At 38.6% G+C, this 21,542-nt stretch overlaps 2 protein-coding genes across 2 annotated transcripts in view; one reads left to right on the plus strand and one right to left on the minus strand.

Moving 5' to 3' along the window:
* On the plus strand, positions 1-18,228 carry acin1b (apoptotic chromatin condensation inducer 1b). The gene is made up of 17 exons (XM_084107710.1): positions 1-174; positions 1,126-1,191; positions 1,758-1,869; positions 2,304-2,368; positions 3,572-5,083; positions 5,359-5,414; positions 10,765-10,900; positions 13,333-13,378; positions 13,985-14,112; positions 14,374-14,529; positions 14,786-14,945; positions 15,031-15,176; positions 15,408-15,515; positions 15,879-15,986; positions 16,096-16,441; positions 16,528-16,625; positions 16,712-18,228. Exons 1-17 carry the CDS (start codon positions 37-39, stop codon positions 17,048-17,050), a joined length of 3,720 nt encoding a protein of 1,239 aa, XP_083963836.1. The 5' UTR covers positions 1-36; the 3' UTR covers positions 17,051-18,228.
* ajuba (ajuba LIM protein) overlaps positions 17,346-21,542 on the minus strand; it is a 9,179-nt gene continuing 4,982 nt past the window's right edge. The window contains exons 4-8 of the mRNA XM_084107716.1: positions 21,112-21,174; positions 20,892-21,022; positions 19,725-19,776; positions 19,574-19,642; positions 17,346-19,457 (exon numbers count right to left, since the gene is read on the minus strand). Coding sequence (XP_083963842.1) covers positions 19,353-19,457; positions 19,574-19,642; positions 19,725-19,776; positions 20,892-21,022; positions 21,112-21,174 — 420 coding nt within the window. The 3' untranslated portion in view covers positions 17,346-19,352. The remainder of the gene's footprint in view (positions 19,458-19,573; positions 19,643-19,724; positions 19,777-20,891; positions 21,023-21,111; positions 21,175-21,542) is intronic.

Consider the following 21,542-nt stretch of genomic DNA (forward strand, 5'->3'; position numbering starts at 1 on the left):
ACGGCCCCAGAAGTTCGAGCGCTCGGGTGAAGCAAAATGGCGGAAAGCGAGGATGTTACGTTAGACGGCAAACCGCTTCATTCGCTTCGTGTGGCAGATTTAAAAACCGCCTTGGAGCAAAGAGGACTCGCCAAAAGTGGACAGAAAAATGCACTTATTAAAAGGCTGAAAGGGGTGAGTTTGGTTAAAGTGCGGGCTTTTAATACCGTGCGCTTACTGTCAAGTTGAGCTGAAGACGAGACCCGACAGGCAGGCCAAGTATCGGGTGCTTCGAGAGCGGGAATGTTTGTCGAGTGCATATGGAGTTTGGATCGTTTACCGCTTCGCACAGCAGTTTTTTTCCCTATAATTTTGCAGTTATAACACGTAACTTATATAATACATTCATATGGATGTTTTCTAAACAGTCTGGGTCATGACAAGCCGAGGTCTCAGAGTTGACATCGTGCCCGCGCGTCGTATGTTTGTAGTTGGGGGCGCGCTTGTCAGTCTCATGTGATGGATGTGCGTGGATACTTGCACAACATTATAAACATGACCATTTGTTTCTAGTTACTAGGTGAAAACAAAAATGCTAAACACGCTCATTAATTCAGTTTGGGCGATTCCCATGGACTATTTCTATGTAAATGACAACCGTAATTTGGTTTTAAATACGGCGTTTTAGGAGAATATTTCACACTTATTTCCCTTGTTCAAAATCGCATTGACGTGAGAGACTTTTTCTTTCAGTCCCTGTTTTCCATCGACAATTAGCGTAACGACCGGTAAACTGTCAGCTTAACGGAGTCATCCGCTAAGTATGCGCTAACGTAGTGAATAATTTGAAAGGCTAATGCCACTCCCACCCGTAATATAAACACTTCATTCAGCGATCCTAAACACTCGTTTGAATCAAGTCGCAAGCGGTCATGTGGTGCTGGTCGGGTGAGTGAGATATTTATGGGAGCTTTTCTTTATATGAACACTATTAAATAGGTTTGTATCTCAAGCAACACGCTTGATCAGATTTAAGAACCTAAACAGAGCGTTTACCATAAAAAAACTGTTTATTTGTTTCTTGGGTGTGCTTGGAATATTTTCTATAGCTGTATTTTAAATGTGCCATCTGCTGTGTTTGTGAAGGCTATTATGTTGGAGAATCTCCAACGAACATCAACCCATCACATTGGTCTTCAGCCCAACTCTCAGGTAAGAGATTTTTTTTTTCTCATTCCCATTATTGATTTATGTGTCTAAATTATCAACATGATCAAATCTTTGCTAAAAACACAATATACTACATGCCACCTTCTTTCTGATTGATAGTTCATACTTTTTAGTAAGTTTTGTTTACATGTGCCTGTTTGCAGTGAAATATTTAATTATTTTTATAGAGTAAACTTTAGAATAACTTTTATACTGGTAACGTTACTAATATTAATATGATATAATCAATAGGAACATTTTCTGGTCTGAAGCAACTTGGGTTTACTTGATTATCCATAAAAAAAAGAAAAGAAAAAAGACATTATATTGCGAGATATAGAGTGACCAGTGATCTTTATATGCATTCTTGAAAGAAATCTGTTATTTTAAAAAATCTAATTGATTTACATTACAACTGTTAGAATTTCTTCATTTAAATAACATATCCACCAAATTGCATATTTTTGTTCAGGTTTGGCCTCTTAAAAAAAAATCTGGAGCTTCTTGGCTCCAGCAGTTGTAAATGAGATGACCTTGATTGGAGTGTGCTTTCTCTTTATGTTTTTTAGATTGGGGAGGAGATGAGTCAGAACAGCTTTATAAAGCAGTACCTGGCAAAACAGCAGGAGCTCCTCCGACAGAGACTGGAGAGAGAAGCTCGGGAGGCCACCGAGGCAGATGGTAAGCAGACCCACACGTACATATACACACAGGTTATAACACTGACTCAACTACACCATCTGTGCAGGCATTCTCAACATACAGTAATGCATAATGTTTAAAGTCTCATACACTCATTTAGTATTTCCTGTGATGAGCCTGCCATGCTAATACTGATGCACCAGTGTTTGTCTGGGTGTACGTGAGTTAACTTGACTTCTCACACTTGCAGTGTGCTCTGAGGAAATACTAGGGGGTCATACTCTTTGTTTGCTGCTTATTAGATTACGTTTCTTCACCTGTACATTATTGTTGCTGTGCACTCATAGCTTTCATAGGGACTTTCACCTAAGCTTATGCTCGCATTTTATTTTCAGACTCTTTAGTTTGTGAGATACTTTTTTCCCCTCCTTCAATAAGCTAAATTCACAACCTTTGCAATACGCTGCTTTCAGAGAAACAGAGTCCTGAGGAGGATGACCACATGTCGAAGGGTAGCACTTCCTTTCTCCCAGAGAAGGTAAGAAGCTAGTCTTTGTATAAAAGTGCCTTAAATGTTTGCACAAAGTAAACCTTTATTTGGTGTAGTACATTTGTGCCTGCTATCAGATTTATTTGATCAGCAAATACACAAACTGAATTTTTTGTGGTATATAATTTACTAGGGCCAGATACTGGCTCAGATTTTTCAATTTGATTCGTAAGCTCTAGATTTGTTTCGATTCTAGTTATATTTTAGTTACAATGTCAAAAGGCCTGTTTGAATTCATTCTAACATTCATTTGAAATCATTCTATGGCCGCTATAGTGCAATTCATGCTTTTTTGACTGTAACTCATCTTTTATGATCACTTTATTCACTATATACACAACCATTTGATTGTTTGGGGTCAGTAAGATTTTTTTTTTGTGTGTGTGTAAGAAATGTTATAGATTTATTCAGCAAGTATGCATTAAATTGATCAAAAAAGACAAAGACATAATGTTACAAATGATTTCTATTGCAAATAAATGCTGGTTCTTTAAACTTCCTATTCATCAAAAAATCTAGAAAATTATGTATCATGTTTTCCACGCAAATATATAGTTTTTAAATGCTTCTTGAGCACCACGTCAGAATATTAGAAGGATTTGTGAAGGATCATGTGACAATTCATCTTGACCATCACAGGAATAAATAACATTTTAATTTGTATTTAATATTTCACAGTATTACTTATTTGATATTTTTGATCAAATAAACACAGCCTTGTTAAGCATAAAAGAGAAAAACATCTTAAGATAAAATCTTACCAACCGTAAACTTTTGAACAGCACTGTACATTTACATATTTTAAAATATTTTCATCAAGTCATTTCAATAGAGAGAGAAGTGCAGCACAGAGAGCTGTCCATTAAAAAACATTGCCTACTATGACAACATTGGTTTTCTATGAGAGCAGTCAGAATTAATAGCCCACACATGCACTTAGGTAAAAGCGTTAGTCTTACATACTCATGTTGTGCTTCCAATGATGAGCCTGCCATGCTAATACTGATGCACCAGAGTTTGACTTTGTCTCTCTGGGTGTAAGTGAGTTCAACTGAATTTCTCACACTTGCAGTGTGCTCTGAGGGAAAAGTAGGCAGCTTTCATTTACTGTCAAGCAATCATATTCGTTTTGCTTATTGTGTAAATTGTGCCTATGTATGTGTTTAATATTTAATTTACAATGTTTTCCAGCATCACATCGGAAGCATTCATCTGTCTGTAAACCAGCCGGGCGGAGGAGGGTTGCCGCAGGACCCCGGGTTAATGGGATCACACAGGTTGGATACAGGCCCTGTTCCTGTATCTCAAGAATCACCTGACACTAAAGCTGGGAGGATCTGGCATCCTTCGTTCCTCCCCGGCCACGAGGAGGTCGCAACACCCTCCCCTCCACGAGCAGTTGCCTCCTTGTCTGTGCGCGTGGTTGGACAACCAGAGCGTCAAGGCCTGCCAATCATGATGCCCCGTTCCCAAGAGAGAGAGGGAACAGCGCCAGTTGAAGCAGGTCCTGCCCATTCAGTGTTGCAGCTCAGCCGTTCTGCAGGGGCAGCAGCTTGTTCTCAAGTTGATAGCAATGATGATGACGAGGATGATGATGATGATGACAGTGGCGATGATGATCAATGGGGCCCTTCCTCACATGGGAAAAAGGACCAACGGGCTCCTCCGGTACACCCTCCAGCTGCAGCTGCAGCCCCCCAAAGATCCCGTCGAAAGCTTCAGCCCCCACAACACATCCCTCCCCAGCCTCAACCAGTCCACCAGCCGCCTCTGCAGCTCCGTCAACCCACTCCTCCCCCATCACCACCTCCAGAGTTGTCTTTCCCGCTACCTGACACTCCCAAACAGAGCCCACATGACCAAGATGAGCCAGCCGGCATAGCAGAAGATGCTGCTCCAGGGGCAGGAATGGTCTCTCCTCCATCCCTCAAAAGACAGGAGTCCAGCTCCAGTTCTAGATCCAGCAGCCCAGAACCCCCATCCACACGGAGACCTGGTCCCCTTAGCCTGCTGGTCCGAAAAATGGAGTCTGAGGGTGTGTTTGGTGCACAGAAGGTAGGGATGGAGGGAGAAGGAGAAATGGAAGTTGAAGAGCAGGAGGGTGGTGAACCAGCAGCACAAGACTCAGCTCAGCAGCTTCTCGGGTCAGAGGTGTCCATGTCAGTTCCCACATTGACCCCTGCTCAACATGATGCTCAAGATCCTGAGTTGGAGAAAGAGAAAGATGAGGAGAAAGAAAATAAGAAAGTAGATGAGACCTCTACGCCATTCCGTTTGACATCACCCACAACTTTCCCACCTAGGAGAAAACCAATTTTCTCAGAGGTCCCACCACCTGAGTCACTTAAGTCACCCTCCAAACCTCAGGTGTCAGTCCTCATCACAGGGCCGAAGTGCTCTGAAGACATTGCTATGGAGATAGAGGCCTCTACAGCAATGGCTGAATCAAAACATAAGGGGGTCAAACAAATGAAGGTTCTGGAGAAAGAGGCACCTAAACAGTCACTTAAACCAGCTACACGCGCTACTAAAGAAGGAGAAATGGATAAAACAAGAGAAAGTTCACTGAGAGAAAAATCTCCTGGACGACGCGCATCAACGTCAAGTCAGTCATCATCATCTGACACAGATTCAGAATCATCATCCTCTCATTCTTCAAGCTCTCCTTCACAGGAAAAGTCTAGCCCACCCAGCCGAAAGAAGGTGAGTAATTGTCCTATTTACACGTCAGACCTATGGTTTTTAATTTTGTTGGTTAATTCTGCCTTTAGTGTGTTTTGATGATGAACCTGCCATGCTAATACTGATGCACCAGTCTGACTTGTGTCTCTGGGTGTACATGAGTTCAGCACAACTTCTCACACTCATAGTGTGATCTGAAGACAAACACAAAGGATATTTGTTCAAACAATCAATAGGAAAGTACATAATGGAATAAATTCACTGTAAATATGATCTTTGATGATATTGTCTTCTAGGATGAGAAAGAGAAAAGAAGAGATGTTGAAGAAAAAAAGAAGGCTCAGTCTTTCAGGTATTTCATTGACACACTACATTGCCTTGAACAGGTAAAAAATAATCATATTATTTATTAATGAGCTTTAAACAATAAAATGAAACCATTAAGATGCATTCTCAGACACAATATAATTTTTTTTAATCTTTCTGATCCTGCTGTATCTCTTTTTTGAAGTACTTACAGAATATAACGTTAAAATGACTCCTTTTTTTGAGGTATGCACAACATATTTATTCTCTATGTAATTTTTATTTTATTTTTTTAATCCATCAAGCTAAAATAACTGAAAAATGTACAGAAATTCACTGGTCAAACAGTGGGAAATTCTTGTCATTCAAGTTACAAGCATTCTTTATTGTCTTTCACATCTCATTGAATTATCTCATAACCATTGTCTTCCCTTTGACCTCTTTGGAATCTGAGAGATTTGTCTAAATGCAGGACCACCCACCATGTGTGAGCTCAGAAATGCATGAGCTCAAACTCTTCCGTCTGTTGTCATGCATAGTTTAGTGAGATTGCTACATCCAGCAGATGGGAGTCCGTCTTTTCATCATTTACTCACCCTCATGTCGTTTCAAACACGTACGATTTTGTTTATCTTTGAAACACAAATGAAGAAATTTTAAATGAAATCTGAGAGATTTGTCCCTCCATTGACAGTCTATGCAACTGACACTAAGTTTATAAAGAGATCGTAAAACTATCCAAATGAATTGAGTGGTTTAGTCCAAATTTCCAAAGAGACTCGATCGCTTTATATGATGAACAGATTGTTTTTAGGCTTTTACTCGCATATAAACATTGATCAGTGAACCGTACTTGCCTGACGCATGAGAACAAACCTCTTTAAATCTCAAACGTGCTGTGTAACACACGAGAATGTACCTCATTGGTTCTCGCACGTCTCTCAGCTTTTGTTTACCATATCTGATGTGTGTTTTGTTTAATGTTTATATGTGAATAAAAGCCTAAAGTCAATCTGTTCATCATATAATGCGATAGTGTCTCTTCAGAAACGACCTCTTTATTAACATTTTCAAAATGTCAAAGTGGTAGTTGCTTGGACTGTCAATGGAGGGACAGAAAGCTCTCAGATTTAATTAAAATATCTTCATTTGTGTTTCAAACATGAACAAAAGTCTGACTGGTTTGGAATGACATGAGGGTGAGTAAATGATGACAGAACTTACATTTTTGGGTGAACTAACCCTTTAATGCTATATTGAGTAATGTGTTGGATCATTTTAATAATGCAGTGAGGAGAGCTGTGAGATTTTATGAAGAAAATACTGAATAATGGTTATTGTTGTGTGTAGTTTTCTAAGAAGGACTACAATCATTAATTCAGACAAATAATTAATAAAATAAATAAAATCTTTTTTGAAGTACTTACAGAATGTAACGTTAAAATTACTCCATGTTTTTTGAGGTATGCACAACATATTTATTCTCTGTAATAATATATATAAGCTATATACAAGCTCAAATAACTGAAACATTTACAGAAATTCACTGGTCAAACAGTGGGAAATGAAACCAAAAACATCCTAATAAACTTCTCATTGTATATATACTATAAATGTTTTTAGATCCTGGGGGTTGTATATAAGAGTTATACAGTGACACTAGAAAGTTAGACATTTCTGTACTTCATCAAAAAGTGTTAGAACTAAATAGAGAGAACCTGATAAAAACAAATAAGTGCAAATTAACAATGTATTACTTATTAAGCAAAATGATCTGAGAGTGTAAAAGTATGTGAACCTTTGCTTTCAGTATCTAGTGTAACCTCTTTTTTAGCAGCAGAATGGCAACCACACGTTTCCAGTGTGGATCAGTCCTGCACATTATCAGTTTGGAGGAAATTTAGCCAGTTCTTCTATACAACACTGCTTAACTCTGATGTTGTTGGACTTCCTTGCATGAATTACTTAAATATCTTCCTATTTTATATAAATAGGAAATCGATTTTTACCCAATATGCTGGACCTAAAAACATTTAGAAATAGCTTTGCAACCTTTTCCAGCCAATCAAGCATCAACTTTTTTTAAACGATACTCTTGGATAATTTTGGTCAATAAAAAAGTTGAAAATGCTAACATTTGTGTATTAATTGTTTAACTGGATTCTCTTTATCTAGTTGGATGAAGAATATTATGGTAACTAAAGTAAAAGGTATGCATAAATGAATAAATCTTAAAGGGATAGTTCTAAAAAACAATTTAAATTCTGTCATTTTACCTTAATCTCATGTCGTTCTTCTGTGGAACATTAAAGAATAAATGTCTGTATTTTCGGGTTGGTTACCAGCAGTCTTCAAAATATCATCGTTTGAGCTTTGCAGAAGTAAGTCATACAGGTTTTGGTTTTGAACCAAATGAGCCTGATGACTTTTTTTGTCAACTATCCCTTTAAGGGTTCACAAACGTAATCTTTCTGTTAATTCTGTTCATTGGCTAGAAACGTACTATACAGTCTTATCCAAATATATATATTTTTAAAGCTCATTCAAGCAGTAGTTAATTTGACTGTTTTGATGTGAAATGTAAGAGCGGTTGCATTTTTAATCAGGCGTTCTATGTGACCGCCTATCAACCGGCGTGGCCTTGGAGGAGGGGTCCTGCTTGTACTCCTCACACTTCCCCCAGCGCTGCTCAATATGGCTGCTCTGTGAGCGCCGCCGTGACTATACCGACGCATTGCACAAGAGAGAGAAAAAAACACAGCTTTGCAGCGCGTCCGCTTCTCACATTTCTTCCTACGCATCCGTGGCCGGCAGAACCGGCATAGAATCGGTCGTCGCGGTCCAGGTTACAGCCTGACATTATGCTGTCGGACGGCAACAAAAACGGGTAAGGGTTTAGACGAGAGAGAAGAGTGGGAGAGGTGGTTTCTAGAAATACCCTACGGCGCTAGTTTGGCACATCGTTGAGGTGATAGATATTTATATTATGGTCATAATCGATCGAGCGATTGTCTTTGTACGGTGGTCCCTGTACTATTTTTGGTTAAATGTGGAACTAAACGTCGTTTTATCTTTAGTGCTGTCTCGAAATGTGGGCTTGGCTGTGTTTTAAAACCCAGTGAGCTGCCTACCAATATAGCATTTTTGGCGTCGTCATGATCGAATTGAATTAGATCCCGCATATGATGTCCAAAAATGCTCATATGGTATCTCATTGGGGTTTTAAACGCAGACGTTTTCGTCATGATGTTGGGGGAAGGGGTTCTTGTTCAGGCACTTGGGTTCTTTAAAGGATGTGGGCAATTCTCTGGCATTTTTAATCACTAGAGATGCATGTAGTGTTTAATTAGTAATGGAGATACCCGTGTCCATGATGGCCTGTATGAAAAGGATTTCAGCATCTCATGTTATGAATAAAACAATGTTAACTCAGCTTGCATTTCACTCAAATCCATTTAACAGCGTAGCTATTTATGTAAGCAATTAGGTGTAGTGTAAGTGTTGCTTGGCGCTTGATATTGTGGTTAGGAAACACGAAGAATGACCCATAGTTAAAATTATTATGCCTAAAGTTAAGTGATCCAAAGATTACCACATATATCTGTGTATTGGGTTTCAGTTATTTTGCTTGAAGGACAGCAAATCCTAAGCATGGTGTTCATAATATGCTAGTTATTGAAAGTCTTCCGGAGGAATAGGGATGCACCCTAGTGACCGATTCTGTATATGAATATTATTTTTAGTCGGTCTGAATAGATTGTTATTCGTTAAATGTTACTAAGTCTCTTACTGCATGGAAAATGAACTCTGGGGCCACTGTAGTTCCGTTTGAGGCGGTCTTTCAGGTTTTCCTCTTGGTCTTTGCCAGCTTTGCATTCATGTGTAAATGCTAAGTATTCTAAGCGCTTGGCTTTTTTGTTCACAGGGGATCTAGCTACCCGTCCCCCTTCCCCTCAGCATGTGTTGACTGCTTTAATACAAAGGCAAAGGGTTGTGCTCAGAGAACCCAGAGGCAGTTTTTCCCTCCTCGGAGCAAATGGCATCAGGGCTGTGTTGTCTCTGGAGACCACGGTGCCAAGGTGTGCTGCACAGGTGTATGTTTATGTGTGTGAGAGAGGGATTGGTTATCTATAGAACAATGAATGCGATTGAATCCCCTGTAGGAATTAGAATGTCAGGAGCCGGTTAATCTGTTCCCCTGCCAGTGCTTTGTTTGCGAAGGTTTAAATTTGTTATATCAAAAGTGTTGCATACGATACAGTCAAATCTGAAAACTGTCGTATGTGCTTAAACGGTTTTATTGTTGTGAGAGCTAATGGCGGCTCATGAATGTCATCAGAAGTACACTCTTCAAAAGTCTGAGGCTGGTAAGATTCTTTTAAATGTTATTGAGAGAAGTATATGCACACCAAGGCTGCATTTATTATATTAAAAATACAGTAAAACAGTAATAATACTGTGGAATATTACAATTTAAAAAAACTATTTTCTTATTTATTATTTTAAAACGTAATTTATTCCCGTGATGCGAAGCTGAATTTTCAGCATCATTACTCCAGTCTTCAGTGTCGCATTATTCTTCAGAAATCATTCTAAAATGCTGATTTGCTGCTCAGGAAACATTTCTTCTTATTATTATTATTATTATTATTATCAATGTTGAAAACAGTTGTGCTGCTTAATATTTTTGTGGAAACCGTGATGAACCCTCAGTAATGACTTTGATGAAGCCCTGGGAAGTTTTCATTAGATAGCGTGCACACTTGTGTGGTGGAAAGTTCAAGGGCAACAAAGCAGATTATTTGTAACCTCAAGCAACCGTTCACTTGATTTTTATTAGAACTTGTATTAACAAGGTGAGTGAACTGTGTATGCAAAGCATTACAATTTTAATGCATCAATGAAATGGTTATAAATGTACTGAGATTCGTATGCATTGTATTATATACTAGTGTTTTTTTTTTTTTTTATCAGACTCACCGCTGCACGCATGTTACATCAATTTTATACTTAAATTTAATTTATATACTTAAATTTATCTTCCCTTTAATTCATCTGTTTGCAGTTGTATTTCCTCTCTAGCTGTACAACAATTCAGTAGTACAGATAGGTCATAATTCACACCAATTTAATTTGTGTATTTATTTAAGTGTGTATACGGGTCTTGGTTAATGACAATATGGAAGTGTTTTATTGGTATTTCCCTCCCATTGTTTGCAAGTTTTCTGACTGTGGTTGAAATGTCTTGTATGTATGTGTGTAATGCTGGATGTGAGAGTCATTTAGCCAGGCAGTTATTTATAGGTGGAGTGACCCAGATCAAGCAGCCTCAGCCCCCTTACCCCTTACTCTCTTTCTGTCTCTCTTTCTCTTGTTCACTGACTCTTTTTCTCTAGGGAGGTAAAGCAGGAAGCTCTCTCTGAGCCTGCAGGCCAAGTTGCTATGGAGCTGGAGGGCCGCTCGCATTCAGAGAGTGCTATGCAACCGTCTGACCAACAGGGGGCAGAATCAAGCGACTCCCACCCCGAGGAGGTAAGAAGGCCCACAGAACGAAGACCCAGTGGAAACTATAACCCTGAAATATGACATGGGGATAACTGAAGTTTGTGAGGTAGTTCTAGCTGAACCTTTTGAAGCCAAAGTGATCTCAAATTGTCATCTTTCTTCAGATTCAGTTCAGGATTGGATATTAGATTACTGTTACCATTGTTTCATTTAACTCAGTAGCAGCAGCTGTAGCAATGTCTGGGGGATGTGGATGGCTAATAATGTGTGAAATTAGAAACAGAGTAGGTCATTGCGTGTGTGTGAGAGGGAATGAATCAGTGCTAATTTTAGATGGGCGTTTTACATTTTTGTGTTAAATATAAATCTTTTTGTAGCCTAAACGATTTTTAGATGGGTTGGAGTGGTCAACTAGTTGTCCATTGACCAGATAGTTGATTGAGGTCAGCAATTTTCACTTATTTTACTGTCAATATTTTTAGAAGTGGTACTTTAGAGAAGTTTAGAGATGCTTTTTGCAATCTCCATCTGATAATCCTCTTTTGAAAAGTTACATCTCTATATTAATCACTTTTTAAAAAACAATCCCCCTTTTCATATATTGTGCCATAAGTGTCTATGTAAATAGTGCTCAGTGTGTATATTTGAGTTGTAGGGAGCAGATGATAGACCCTGGCAACATGTAGTTAGAGATGTAGGCTCTCTCTGTCTTCTCTCCTCCCTTTTTTTTTCCTGCTATTTCTCTCTCTCTGCCACTCTGTCTTTTGCTCTTGTTCCCTTTCTCTTTTTATCTCTGGATCTGGTAGTATGACTGTTTTGTGGTTTAAAATCCCATTGATTGCTTTGTTGTGAAGGTGCCCTCCCCTCTTCCATTGCTCATACTGGTACCTGCATACTGCCACCACCTCTTCTCCTCTACCACCTCCATCACCTGCCCCGCTATGCCCAAGCGTCTCGGCTGTACCTGAGCTAGGCCCCCAGAGTCGCCACTGCACACTTAGCCTGACGGAACCGGCCGGATCATTGGCCACTACCTCGTCATACAAAACTGATGTGGCCTCCTGATGGAACTGCTTAAGAGAAGCTAAAATAGCTGATGAGATGGAGGCGTCAGTCGTATTTGCGGAAAACAAAGAATGCTGCTCACCAACAAAGACATTTTTCAAAGTGTGAACGCTAACCAAACACAAACATCAGATGGACTTCTGTCATCATGATGGGAACAGTCTTGACGCCTCCTGCTATTTTCGCTCACACTTTACTACTTGAATGAACTGATATCTGCACAGACTCTACACAAACACTTGCTGCTTCTCACATGCCTGTGGACTGATCTCTGAGAGTCGAGCAGTCTGAGATAATGAAGCGATGCTTATGGACTAATCACTGGATTTACTACCAACTATTTTTCCTGTCATTATTCAGTTTGTCAACAGCCATGCAGCACTAATACAAATGGACTTGCTGGGATATTTCAAAGAACTTTATGCTCCAGTCTGACAGAAATGACCTTTCAAGAAAATTCTCAGATAAACTTGTGGACAGCATGAGATCCTTTGCAAAACGTTGAAAAAGGAAACCATCTTTACCAATTTGTCACAGGTGTTTTTGTGGCGCACCATGTGTACAAAGGACTTTCAGTTTATGCAGATGATAAAATGCTGTGACAGATTGCTACCAGGCTTGTCAAACATCATGTGATTCTCGTTGGTTTGTAATGAGGATGCTATCACCACAGCCAGTGAGGACACCGGGAGTTTTTGCCATGCTTCCGTTGCTTCCTGAACACTCAACAACTTAAAAGACTTTCAAAGACCATTGGGATCACACATCCCACTACAAGAGAAAAAAAAAAAACAGCCATTGAAACAAAAAGTGCAGTTCCTGTCAGCCGGCCAATCAGCACACTCAATTGTGATCGTATCTCGCCCTCACTTCTCAGCCTCCTCTGATTGGACCTTTGTTGCCTAGATACAGTGCACACTGCTGTGCGGTTGGGCCATAGCCAAGCCAGAGAGGAATCAGGTGTCAATGGTACCAGGAAAACCCTTTTTCCCAAGATGTATTTGTTTTTAAATAACTTAAAGTGGAAAGAAGGTTTTTTTGCTTTGTTAATGATGAGGTTAGAGGGTGTTGGTAATCCTAAAACATTTTTTACAGCACATATGGGAAAGTAGGGACATTTAATCAAGCATTTGTTAGCTAAAGTTATGTTAAAGTAAAAACTAAAGCTATAGCAATGTAGGGGACTTTTAAATCCAGAAACAGTTTATAATAATGGTGGGATTCTCAAAGCAACTGTACGTTATTGGTGTAACTGATAGCTGTGCATCTGTTCTTCCCCCTCTCCTTTCTCTCATTCCCCTCCTTTTCCCAATGTCTCTTTTGTCCGTTGTGTCTGTCTCTTCCTCCACACATCCACTGGGATCTTGTTTCTCCTCCTCTCTATTTCATTTCAGAGCTCCACTGCAAAATCGTTTGCTGCCCGAAAGATCTCCCTGAGCAGTAAGTGTCTTCAAAATGTTCCTTTCTCTTACCCCTTGTCTACTGACAGGTTGCTGCAGCCCATTCTGTGCATTTCTCTCCTAAGAAAAGTAATAATTGCCTCTGCCCTGCCTATTTAAACCTGCTGATCTAGAACCTTAACCAGTAACAGGGGTGGGATGCTGTCCTCACCAAGTACAGTTTTTAAAACAACAACTCTGGCTAGAGTGATGCAAATTAAATTACGTTGATCCAAAAATCGTCTCTCCACTTTGAAAGCAGTGCATTGCAACATCATGTGCTATGAATTGGGCTCAAATAAACCCTGTTCCAATTGTTGAGCTGCAAAGTTAACAACTTTTCTCTTTTTTATCTGAAATGTTTCTATGTTCAAATAACTGAATTGTTTGCCATAATTGCATTTGTTAAATGTTAATTTAACTTCTATGCATTACATTAAAGCCTGTTCTTACATGCTTAAAGAAGCTAAGAAGTAAATTGCAGTACTATTCAAGTAAAAAGAGGGATTACAGAGTCATTTAGGAATTGTTTCGCTATGCTCCTTTACCAGTCATTTACAGCTGGATCTGGATCTGCAGTTTTGTGATTAATTTTTCTTGGCACTAGGTAAAACCGAGGTTGCATCTTCTGAGTCAGAGCCTGTGGGCGGAGCCAGCAGGAAGAGAAGGTGGGGATCTAGTACAGCAGTCACTGCCAAAAAGCCGTCAATCAGCATCACCACTGAATCGCTGAAGGTAAATCATCCAAGACCACTCCCACATGACCTTAGCAGATACGTAATGAATAACTACCTGTTTTGACAGCCTTGCTGCTTGGATAAATTCAACGTTATAGGGTCAATGTTGTGTTATTCTCAAGTTTTATTTGATGAAAAGCTTAAATGTGTAGACCTTGTATAGTTTGGACAGAATTTAACTGAATGGTTATCAGTTCTGTGCTTTAATTGTACTGCATAAAAGTATTTTTACATGACTTAAAAATTGTCATCTTTACAGACACTGATTCCAGACATCAAGCCCCTACAGGAGGCGGTGGTCGAACTGCACCCAGATGAGAGCCGTCTCTCTGTGGATGAGGACTCATCCGGGCCTCGTGAGCGAGAGGAGCCAGAAGAGGATCAGGGTCTCAAGATCAGACGCACAGTGACACAGGTGAGCACAGGCTTGTGACGGGTAGCTGACAAAACAAATGTTAAAGTTTGACTTGGTAGGGATAGTCAAGGAGGAACACCAGTGCTGAAGACTACGGCACGATACTGGAGAATTAACTTTAGTAATTTTAAAGCGTTAAGTGACTTTAGGAGTGAATCTTTTTATAGGAAAACATTTTGTCATTGTCTTTAAAAGTTCATGTTTTGTCCCTGCCATTCAGTGAACTTTTTTCTTGTCCTTTTAAACTTTGGTTCAGATTGTTCCGTCTGAGGGACATGAGAATGGGCAGAAAGAAATGGAGGAGGAGGATGACGACGAAGAGCCGAAATGGACAGGAGGAGAGAAGGAAATGCATAGGAAACAGGAGAGCTCCCCTGATGCTAGCATAGAAACACAGGAAGGTGATTCCAAGAAAGGTAATTCCTTAATTTTCTACTGTTATTCCCACATATCCTTGTTTTTTTACAAGCAAGATTATAATAGTTTTTATTTTCTTCTCAGTCACTCCCAATGATTCTTTGGTGCGGCGCTCCATCAGTCAGCAGAAATCAGGAGTGTCCATAACTATTGATGACCCCATAAGGACAGGTCGCCAGCTGTCTCCTCCTCGTGGAAAAACCTCCAAAATCATACACGTATGCAACCTGGTAAGCACCAGATGACGTTGTTCATTTCACTGCTCAGTGTCTCACTGTAATGTAGGGAAGTCTCGAATAAAATATTTTAAGAGTGTGTGTGAATAGTGCCACTGAACTGCTAAAAACTTTAACTCTTATGAGGAACATTATACTTCAGGGTCAGATTTCTTTTGTGTTGTGGTGGAGACACTAAAAGTTTCGCTGTTCTTTTGACCCCTACTCTTAACTGTTTCTCTCTAGGTGCGACCTTTCACCTTAGGGCAGCTGAAGGAGTTGTTAAATCGGACGGGTACATTGGTGGAGGAGGGTTTCTGGATTGATAAGATCAAATCTCACTGCTATGTCACAGTAAGATTACTATTTATTATTATTATTATTAAAGCTCATTATTATTATTACTACCGTTCAAAAGATTTTTTGGGACATTAAAAGATTAAATTATAAAGATTTAAAGTATGAAAAAAAAATTTTTTCAAATAAATGCTTTTCTTTTGAACTTTCTATTCATCAAAGAATCCTAAAAAATGCGTCTGTTTCCACAAAAATAATCAAATAAATCCTTAGTGAGCATTAGGGACAAAATCATGAAAAAAATCTTACTGACACCAAACTTTTTAACGGTAGTGGATTTGTTTTATTCTGTGTTATTCATCTTTTATTTTATTTTGCATTAGTTTATTTTAACCTTCCTTCTGTCATGTTCTACCTCAGTACTCCACTATAGAGGAAGCAGCGGCCACTCGAGAAGCACTGCATGGTGTGAAATGGCCTGCGAGTAATCCCAAAGTACTACGGGTGGATTTTTGCGAGCAGGATGAGGTCGGAACAGTTTGCTTCTCTTGCTTTTATTGCTGTCATAATTTATTCATTCTCATGTTATTAATCAAACTTTGTATGCTTCTCATTTTGTGGTTTCTTCGGTGTCTAGTTGGACTTCCATAAAGGTAACGTGTCCAGTGACCGTGTAGGTCATGACCCTCAAGCCTCAGGCCGCCCTGCCGCACATCCGCCACTCCCACCTCCAAACCACGAAAAAGAGAAGGACCGAGAAAGAGAGCGAGATGGAGGGGCTACAGCTGTGAGAGACCAGTGGGCCGAGAGAGAAAGAGCGATGGAGAGGAGAGAGAGGACTCGTTCTGAACGGGAGTGGGACCGGGATAAAGTGAAGGATTTTGGCAAGGAAGACCGAAACGACAAAACGAGAAGGTCTCGATCACGGGACCGAAGACGCAGAGAGAGAGGCAAGAGCAAAGAGAAGAGAGTGGAAAAGAAAGGTGAGGGAAACTAAATCTTGTCAAATGTTTACTGATCTCATCAAGCATTTACTTTGACTTGATTTGACATCGTCTCCATTTTCCAGATAAACCAGAAGAACCTCCTGTAAAACTTCTTGATGACCTGTTCCACAAAACTAAAGCAGCTCCCTGTATATACTGGTTACCCCTCACAGATGAACAGGTCAGCATGACTTCCTCTAATCACATACAACCCTCAACTTCAACCCCCCCCACCCCTCCTCAATTTAAGTCTTTGCTTATTTCCAGGCAACACAGAGAGCCCTGGAGCGTGCTGAGCGCAAAAAGGAGCGAGAGAAGAGGAGGCAGGAACTCCAGGAGGAAGAGGACAAAAAACGAGAAGAATGGAGGGGGAGAGCAAAAGGCCGTGACAGAGAGGGAGGGAACACAGGAGGAGCAGGAGCAGGTGTTGTGAGACGTTCAAATGAGGGAGAGAGAGACAGAGGGAAGGAAAGAGAGAGAGAAAGAGGCAGAGAGGCAGAACAGAGGAGAGATGGCCACAGAGGCCGCGGTAGCGACTCCAAACCTGCAGGGGGCAGCAGACGCTCACAGAGCCGTAGCAGCACCTCCAGAGACAGACGCCACTGAGTGTACAAGTGTGTTTGAGCGAGTGGATAAGTGTGAGGGGGATTTGTAAGATCAGAGTCATCAGCATGATGACAGGCTCTAAGGATGATAAATGCCGGTCTTTTTCACTCATTAAAGGTATAGTCCTGACAAAAATGAAAGTTTTGTCGTTTACTCACCCTCACGCTCTTCCAAACCTGTATGACTTTCCTCTGCAGAAAAGATATTTTAAATGTTTCAGCTGGTTTTGTCTATCCAATAGAGTCAAAAACATTGAACCAACCCCACTGACTTGTATTGTATGGACACAACTTCTTTTCTTTTTTTACTTCAAAATTCAAAATATTTCTTGTTCTGTTCCACACACAGGTTTGGAACAACACATTGATGGTCAGCAAATAACTGAATTTTCATTTTAGGTGAACTGTTCTGCTAACACTTCAGTCACTCAACACTGTTTTAGGTGAAACAACTTCTTTCTTTTTTTTTGTCTTCCCAAAAATCTCAAATGAATCAGGACTAATGCTAATGAAGGGTCTGGTGAATGTTGTTTATTTTTAAAACTAATTAGGCTTGTGTATGTGTTTGTGTATCAGTGTGCTGTTTAAAGCTCACAAACACCAAAGTCAAGAGACTATCAATCATATTTTCCTTCTCTCCCCCCCCGCAGTCCTCGCTTGTATTTTTATTTATAGTTTAACTAGTGCCACTTTAGGCTAGAAGGTTGTTAAATCAGTGCATAATTATGGGACTTGAAATGCAGTATCCAGATTCAATTAATATATTTCCAAATGGATGGAATAAAAAGTCCCCTGTCCAGATGTTTCAGCCACTATTGTGAGTTAACAGAGCCAGTCCTGCTGTCGACGCTGATCATAAGATCTGATTTATTAAAGTAACTACTACTGATGTCCAATCCTATGAACCACACTGTAGATTCATTTGTTAGATTCTCATCTCCACCTTCGTCTGTTCTCTTCTTTCCCTGGTCTTATGAAGTTGTGCACTGTTCATCTCTGAATCAGACAAGGTATAAATTTAACCTTTGTAGAGCAGATAGCAAGAGGCCTTTTAATATTATTTTAATGTTTTAGTTTTGAAGATAAATTGCAAAATATTCTCTTTTTGGATTATTTTCTTTATGAATGTGCAGAATGTACAAAGAATAATAAAAAACGGAAGGAAATTTTTTTTTGGGATGTGTATTGAAGTTTATTTCATTGATGCCAAGAATAATTGTGGCAATAACCAGCAGCAGTTGGAGAGGAAACTACACTATAAATTGCTAAAGTCAGCAGTGACATTTAAGTGTGGAAAATATATTTTCTAAAAATGATGTTCAGATATTTTCCTTCAGACTTCAGAAATCCATTCTGTAGCAAATTAGGGGTTTTTTTCTAGTTTTGCTCTAAAATATTGTTCCTATATAACATTGTAAATATTGTTGCCTATATATTGTTCTTTTGCGTGTTTTCACAGGCTTAAAATTGAATACAAAACGGTGTGAAACGTCAGTCTTTTGAGTCATTTCTACACTAAACAATTGTTTAAATCTAATCATTCAGACCAAAAGCATTCGATTGAGAAATTACCCAGAAAGCTTTAGAAAAGAAAGAAAACTCATTAGTGACGAGTGACTAAAAAAATAATCTATCCATAGCAGCCCTCTTTCATTAATCCCATTAATAATGGTCATTAGTGTTTGAATTCTCTGATTTTTGGATGTGTGAATTGCACAAGAAAACAACACTCATTCATACACACAGATATTTATTAATTAAAACAGATACAGGAATGTTTTTAACCTTTTGCAATCACTTTATTAAAAAAAAAATTCTCTTAATAGGTAAACATGTTTAAGTGCAAAATCTTTGCTAGTGATATTAAATATAAAAAAAAAATGTTAAGCAAAAAAATCCCTTGTTCTTTCCCTACAGCAAACAGTAGATATGGGAGTAAAACAGTGTTCTGTGATATTTCAACTCCCTCTAGTAATGAAGCAGGCGATAATCTTAAACTCCGAGAACTTGTATAGAAATATTTTGTTCAGCAGGATTCAGTTGCTGCATTTCCCAGCCACTAGGGGGTGATATCGTTTTTACCAGTGCTGGTATTTGCATTTGAAATGTACTATGACCTCATGTCTCAGTAAGAGTGTTTTCTCCCCTCTCACTATCTTCAAAAATAGAGTTGCCATAGAAGAGACACACATTAGAAAGGCAACAATTTACAGTGGTCACTAGTGTGCATATGAGAGTACAAAGTAGTTTATGTTGGTCAGGCACATTAGTTCTCATTTCAGTGTGTGTCGTGAGGGGAAAGGTTATGTGTGACACACCCTGGTCATGTGGCAAGAGTGGCAGAGGAGGTGGGAATCCAGAGGGAAGCACTGAGATCCAAGCTCATCAGACAGCTGCTTCCCACACTCCTGAAGAAGAGGAAGACAGGATTACAAGCCTGTGCGATAACATGTAGATACGCTCTTATCTGACGCAACAACATGACGACAATCGGTTTATCCAAACTACTTTCCAAAATACCTACCTCACAGTGATAGCACTCAAAGTGATAATCTTTGTTCATTGACACCACCCTGAGGATCTCCTCACTGCCCTGAAACACACACACACACACACAATCAAGATCTTGAACATTCTCCTGAAAGCATCTGTGAAACGACTGGGGAATTATTTACCTCAGCAGGTAATATGGGTTGTAAACAGGCAGCGCATTTGGGAGCAAATGTCCTGAGGAACAGAAGAGAGAAAAAAAAACATGTAATCCACATTAACAACTTGTAAATGCAAATGTTTTGGAGGTGCCCAGTGATGATGGAACATTCAGACACCGCGACACTATAGGAATTAATAGCTGACTAGTGTGACAGTCTTTTGCTAAACTTTTCACAAAACTGGCAACTGCTATGCTATCTTTTAAATTAAAATTGATTACTATCAATTTGATTGTGATTATTTCACACAAAAAAACAGATTATTTTTAATCGGAGCAACATTTCTAAAACTTAAACTTTATTTGATCAAAAATACAGTAAAAACAGGAATATTGTGAAATATTATTACAATTTAAAATAACACTTTTCTGTTTGAATATATTTTATAATTTAATTTATTCCTGTGATGTCAAAGCTGAATTTTCAGCATCATGACTCCAGTCTTCAGTGTCACATGATCCTTCAGAAATCATTCTTATTATGCTGATATCAAGTAACATTTCCTATTTTTATCACAGGAAAAGGTTGCGCTGCTTAAAATTGTAGAAACTGATACATTTTTTAGGATTCTTTGATGAATAGAAAATGTAAAAACTATATTATTTTTTTGTAACAATTTAAAAGTTACTTTTAATCAATGTAATGTGTCCTTTCTGAATAAAAGTATTAATTTCTTTAAAAGAATGATACAGGGAATTGGATCAACATGCTCCTTTTCAGTTGTTTTTTTTGTTTTTTTCTTCGGTAAATAGAAAAACAATGCATGGTATGTAATGCATTAATCTTCAACATTTAAATAATACACCAATCTTTTAAAAGAGATAAAAGGCATTGTATATATATTTATTTATATATATATATATATATATATATATTTTTTTTTTTTTTTTTTTTTTTTTTTTTTTTTTACTTTTACTTTGTACATGTTGTATGTGGTTCTGCCACACTGTTAACAATTTGATTAAAAAATAAAACAAAATAATTAAATATTTTTTAGCAATGTTCATCTCACGACTACACCTCAACAGCAACAAATCTGGATAAAAGGGTTTCGGAGCAGTTGTTAATGTTAGACAAATTGCAAATAGTTTTGTTGTCATGTCATTTGTAACACTGTTCAGTCTAACAGACCTGTTGTAGTCAGAGACGCAGTAGACGTTGTTGAGGTAGTCCACTGTGAATGGCACTCCGTCCAAAGCCTTTGAGCAGACCGTACAGCGGAAACATCCTGGGTGATAAGAGTTCCCTAGAGCCTGCAGAATCTGAGTTACACACACAAACAGAGAGCGGTGAACACACACCCTACACAACCTTTAAACACTGACACTGACCTCACGCAAAAAACACAAACCTGCTCCAAAATGAGGTGACCACAAACACTGCACTTCTCAGCTGCATCCTGGAAGCCTGAGAACTAATGGACACCAGGAAAGATTAGGAAAAGTAAATGATTGAATATTCTTTAGATTATTATTATTATTATAACAGAAAAATATTTTTTAAAGAAATACTGAATATAAAAGAGTGTACAACATTTTAAATAATAACAATACATTTAAAATATATTCTAAATATCATCATCATTATTATTGTTTAAATTATTAAATAAATGAGGTATATTTGATATATATTTTAATATATATTTTTAAACAACCTATCTTTTTACAGTAAAACATAAATTAAAGACTTTAATAATATTAAATTATAACATTTTAAATATATATATTATATAATTGGCAGATGTCCTTTTGGATAATATTTTTTTTCATATATTATTTTTAC

The sequence above is a fragment of the Abramis brama genome (assembly GCF_963993115.1).
Source record: "Abramis brama genome assembly, chromosome: 3".
In the NCBI taxonomy this organism is placed as follows: Eukaryota; Metazoa; Chordata; class Actinopteri; order Cypriniformes; family Leuciscidae; genus Abramis; species Abramis brama.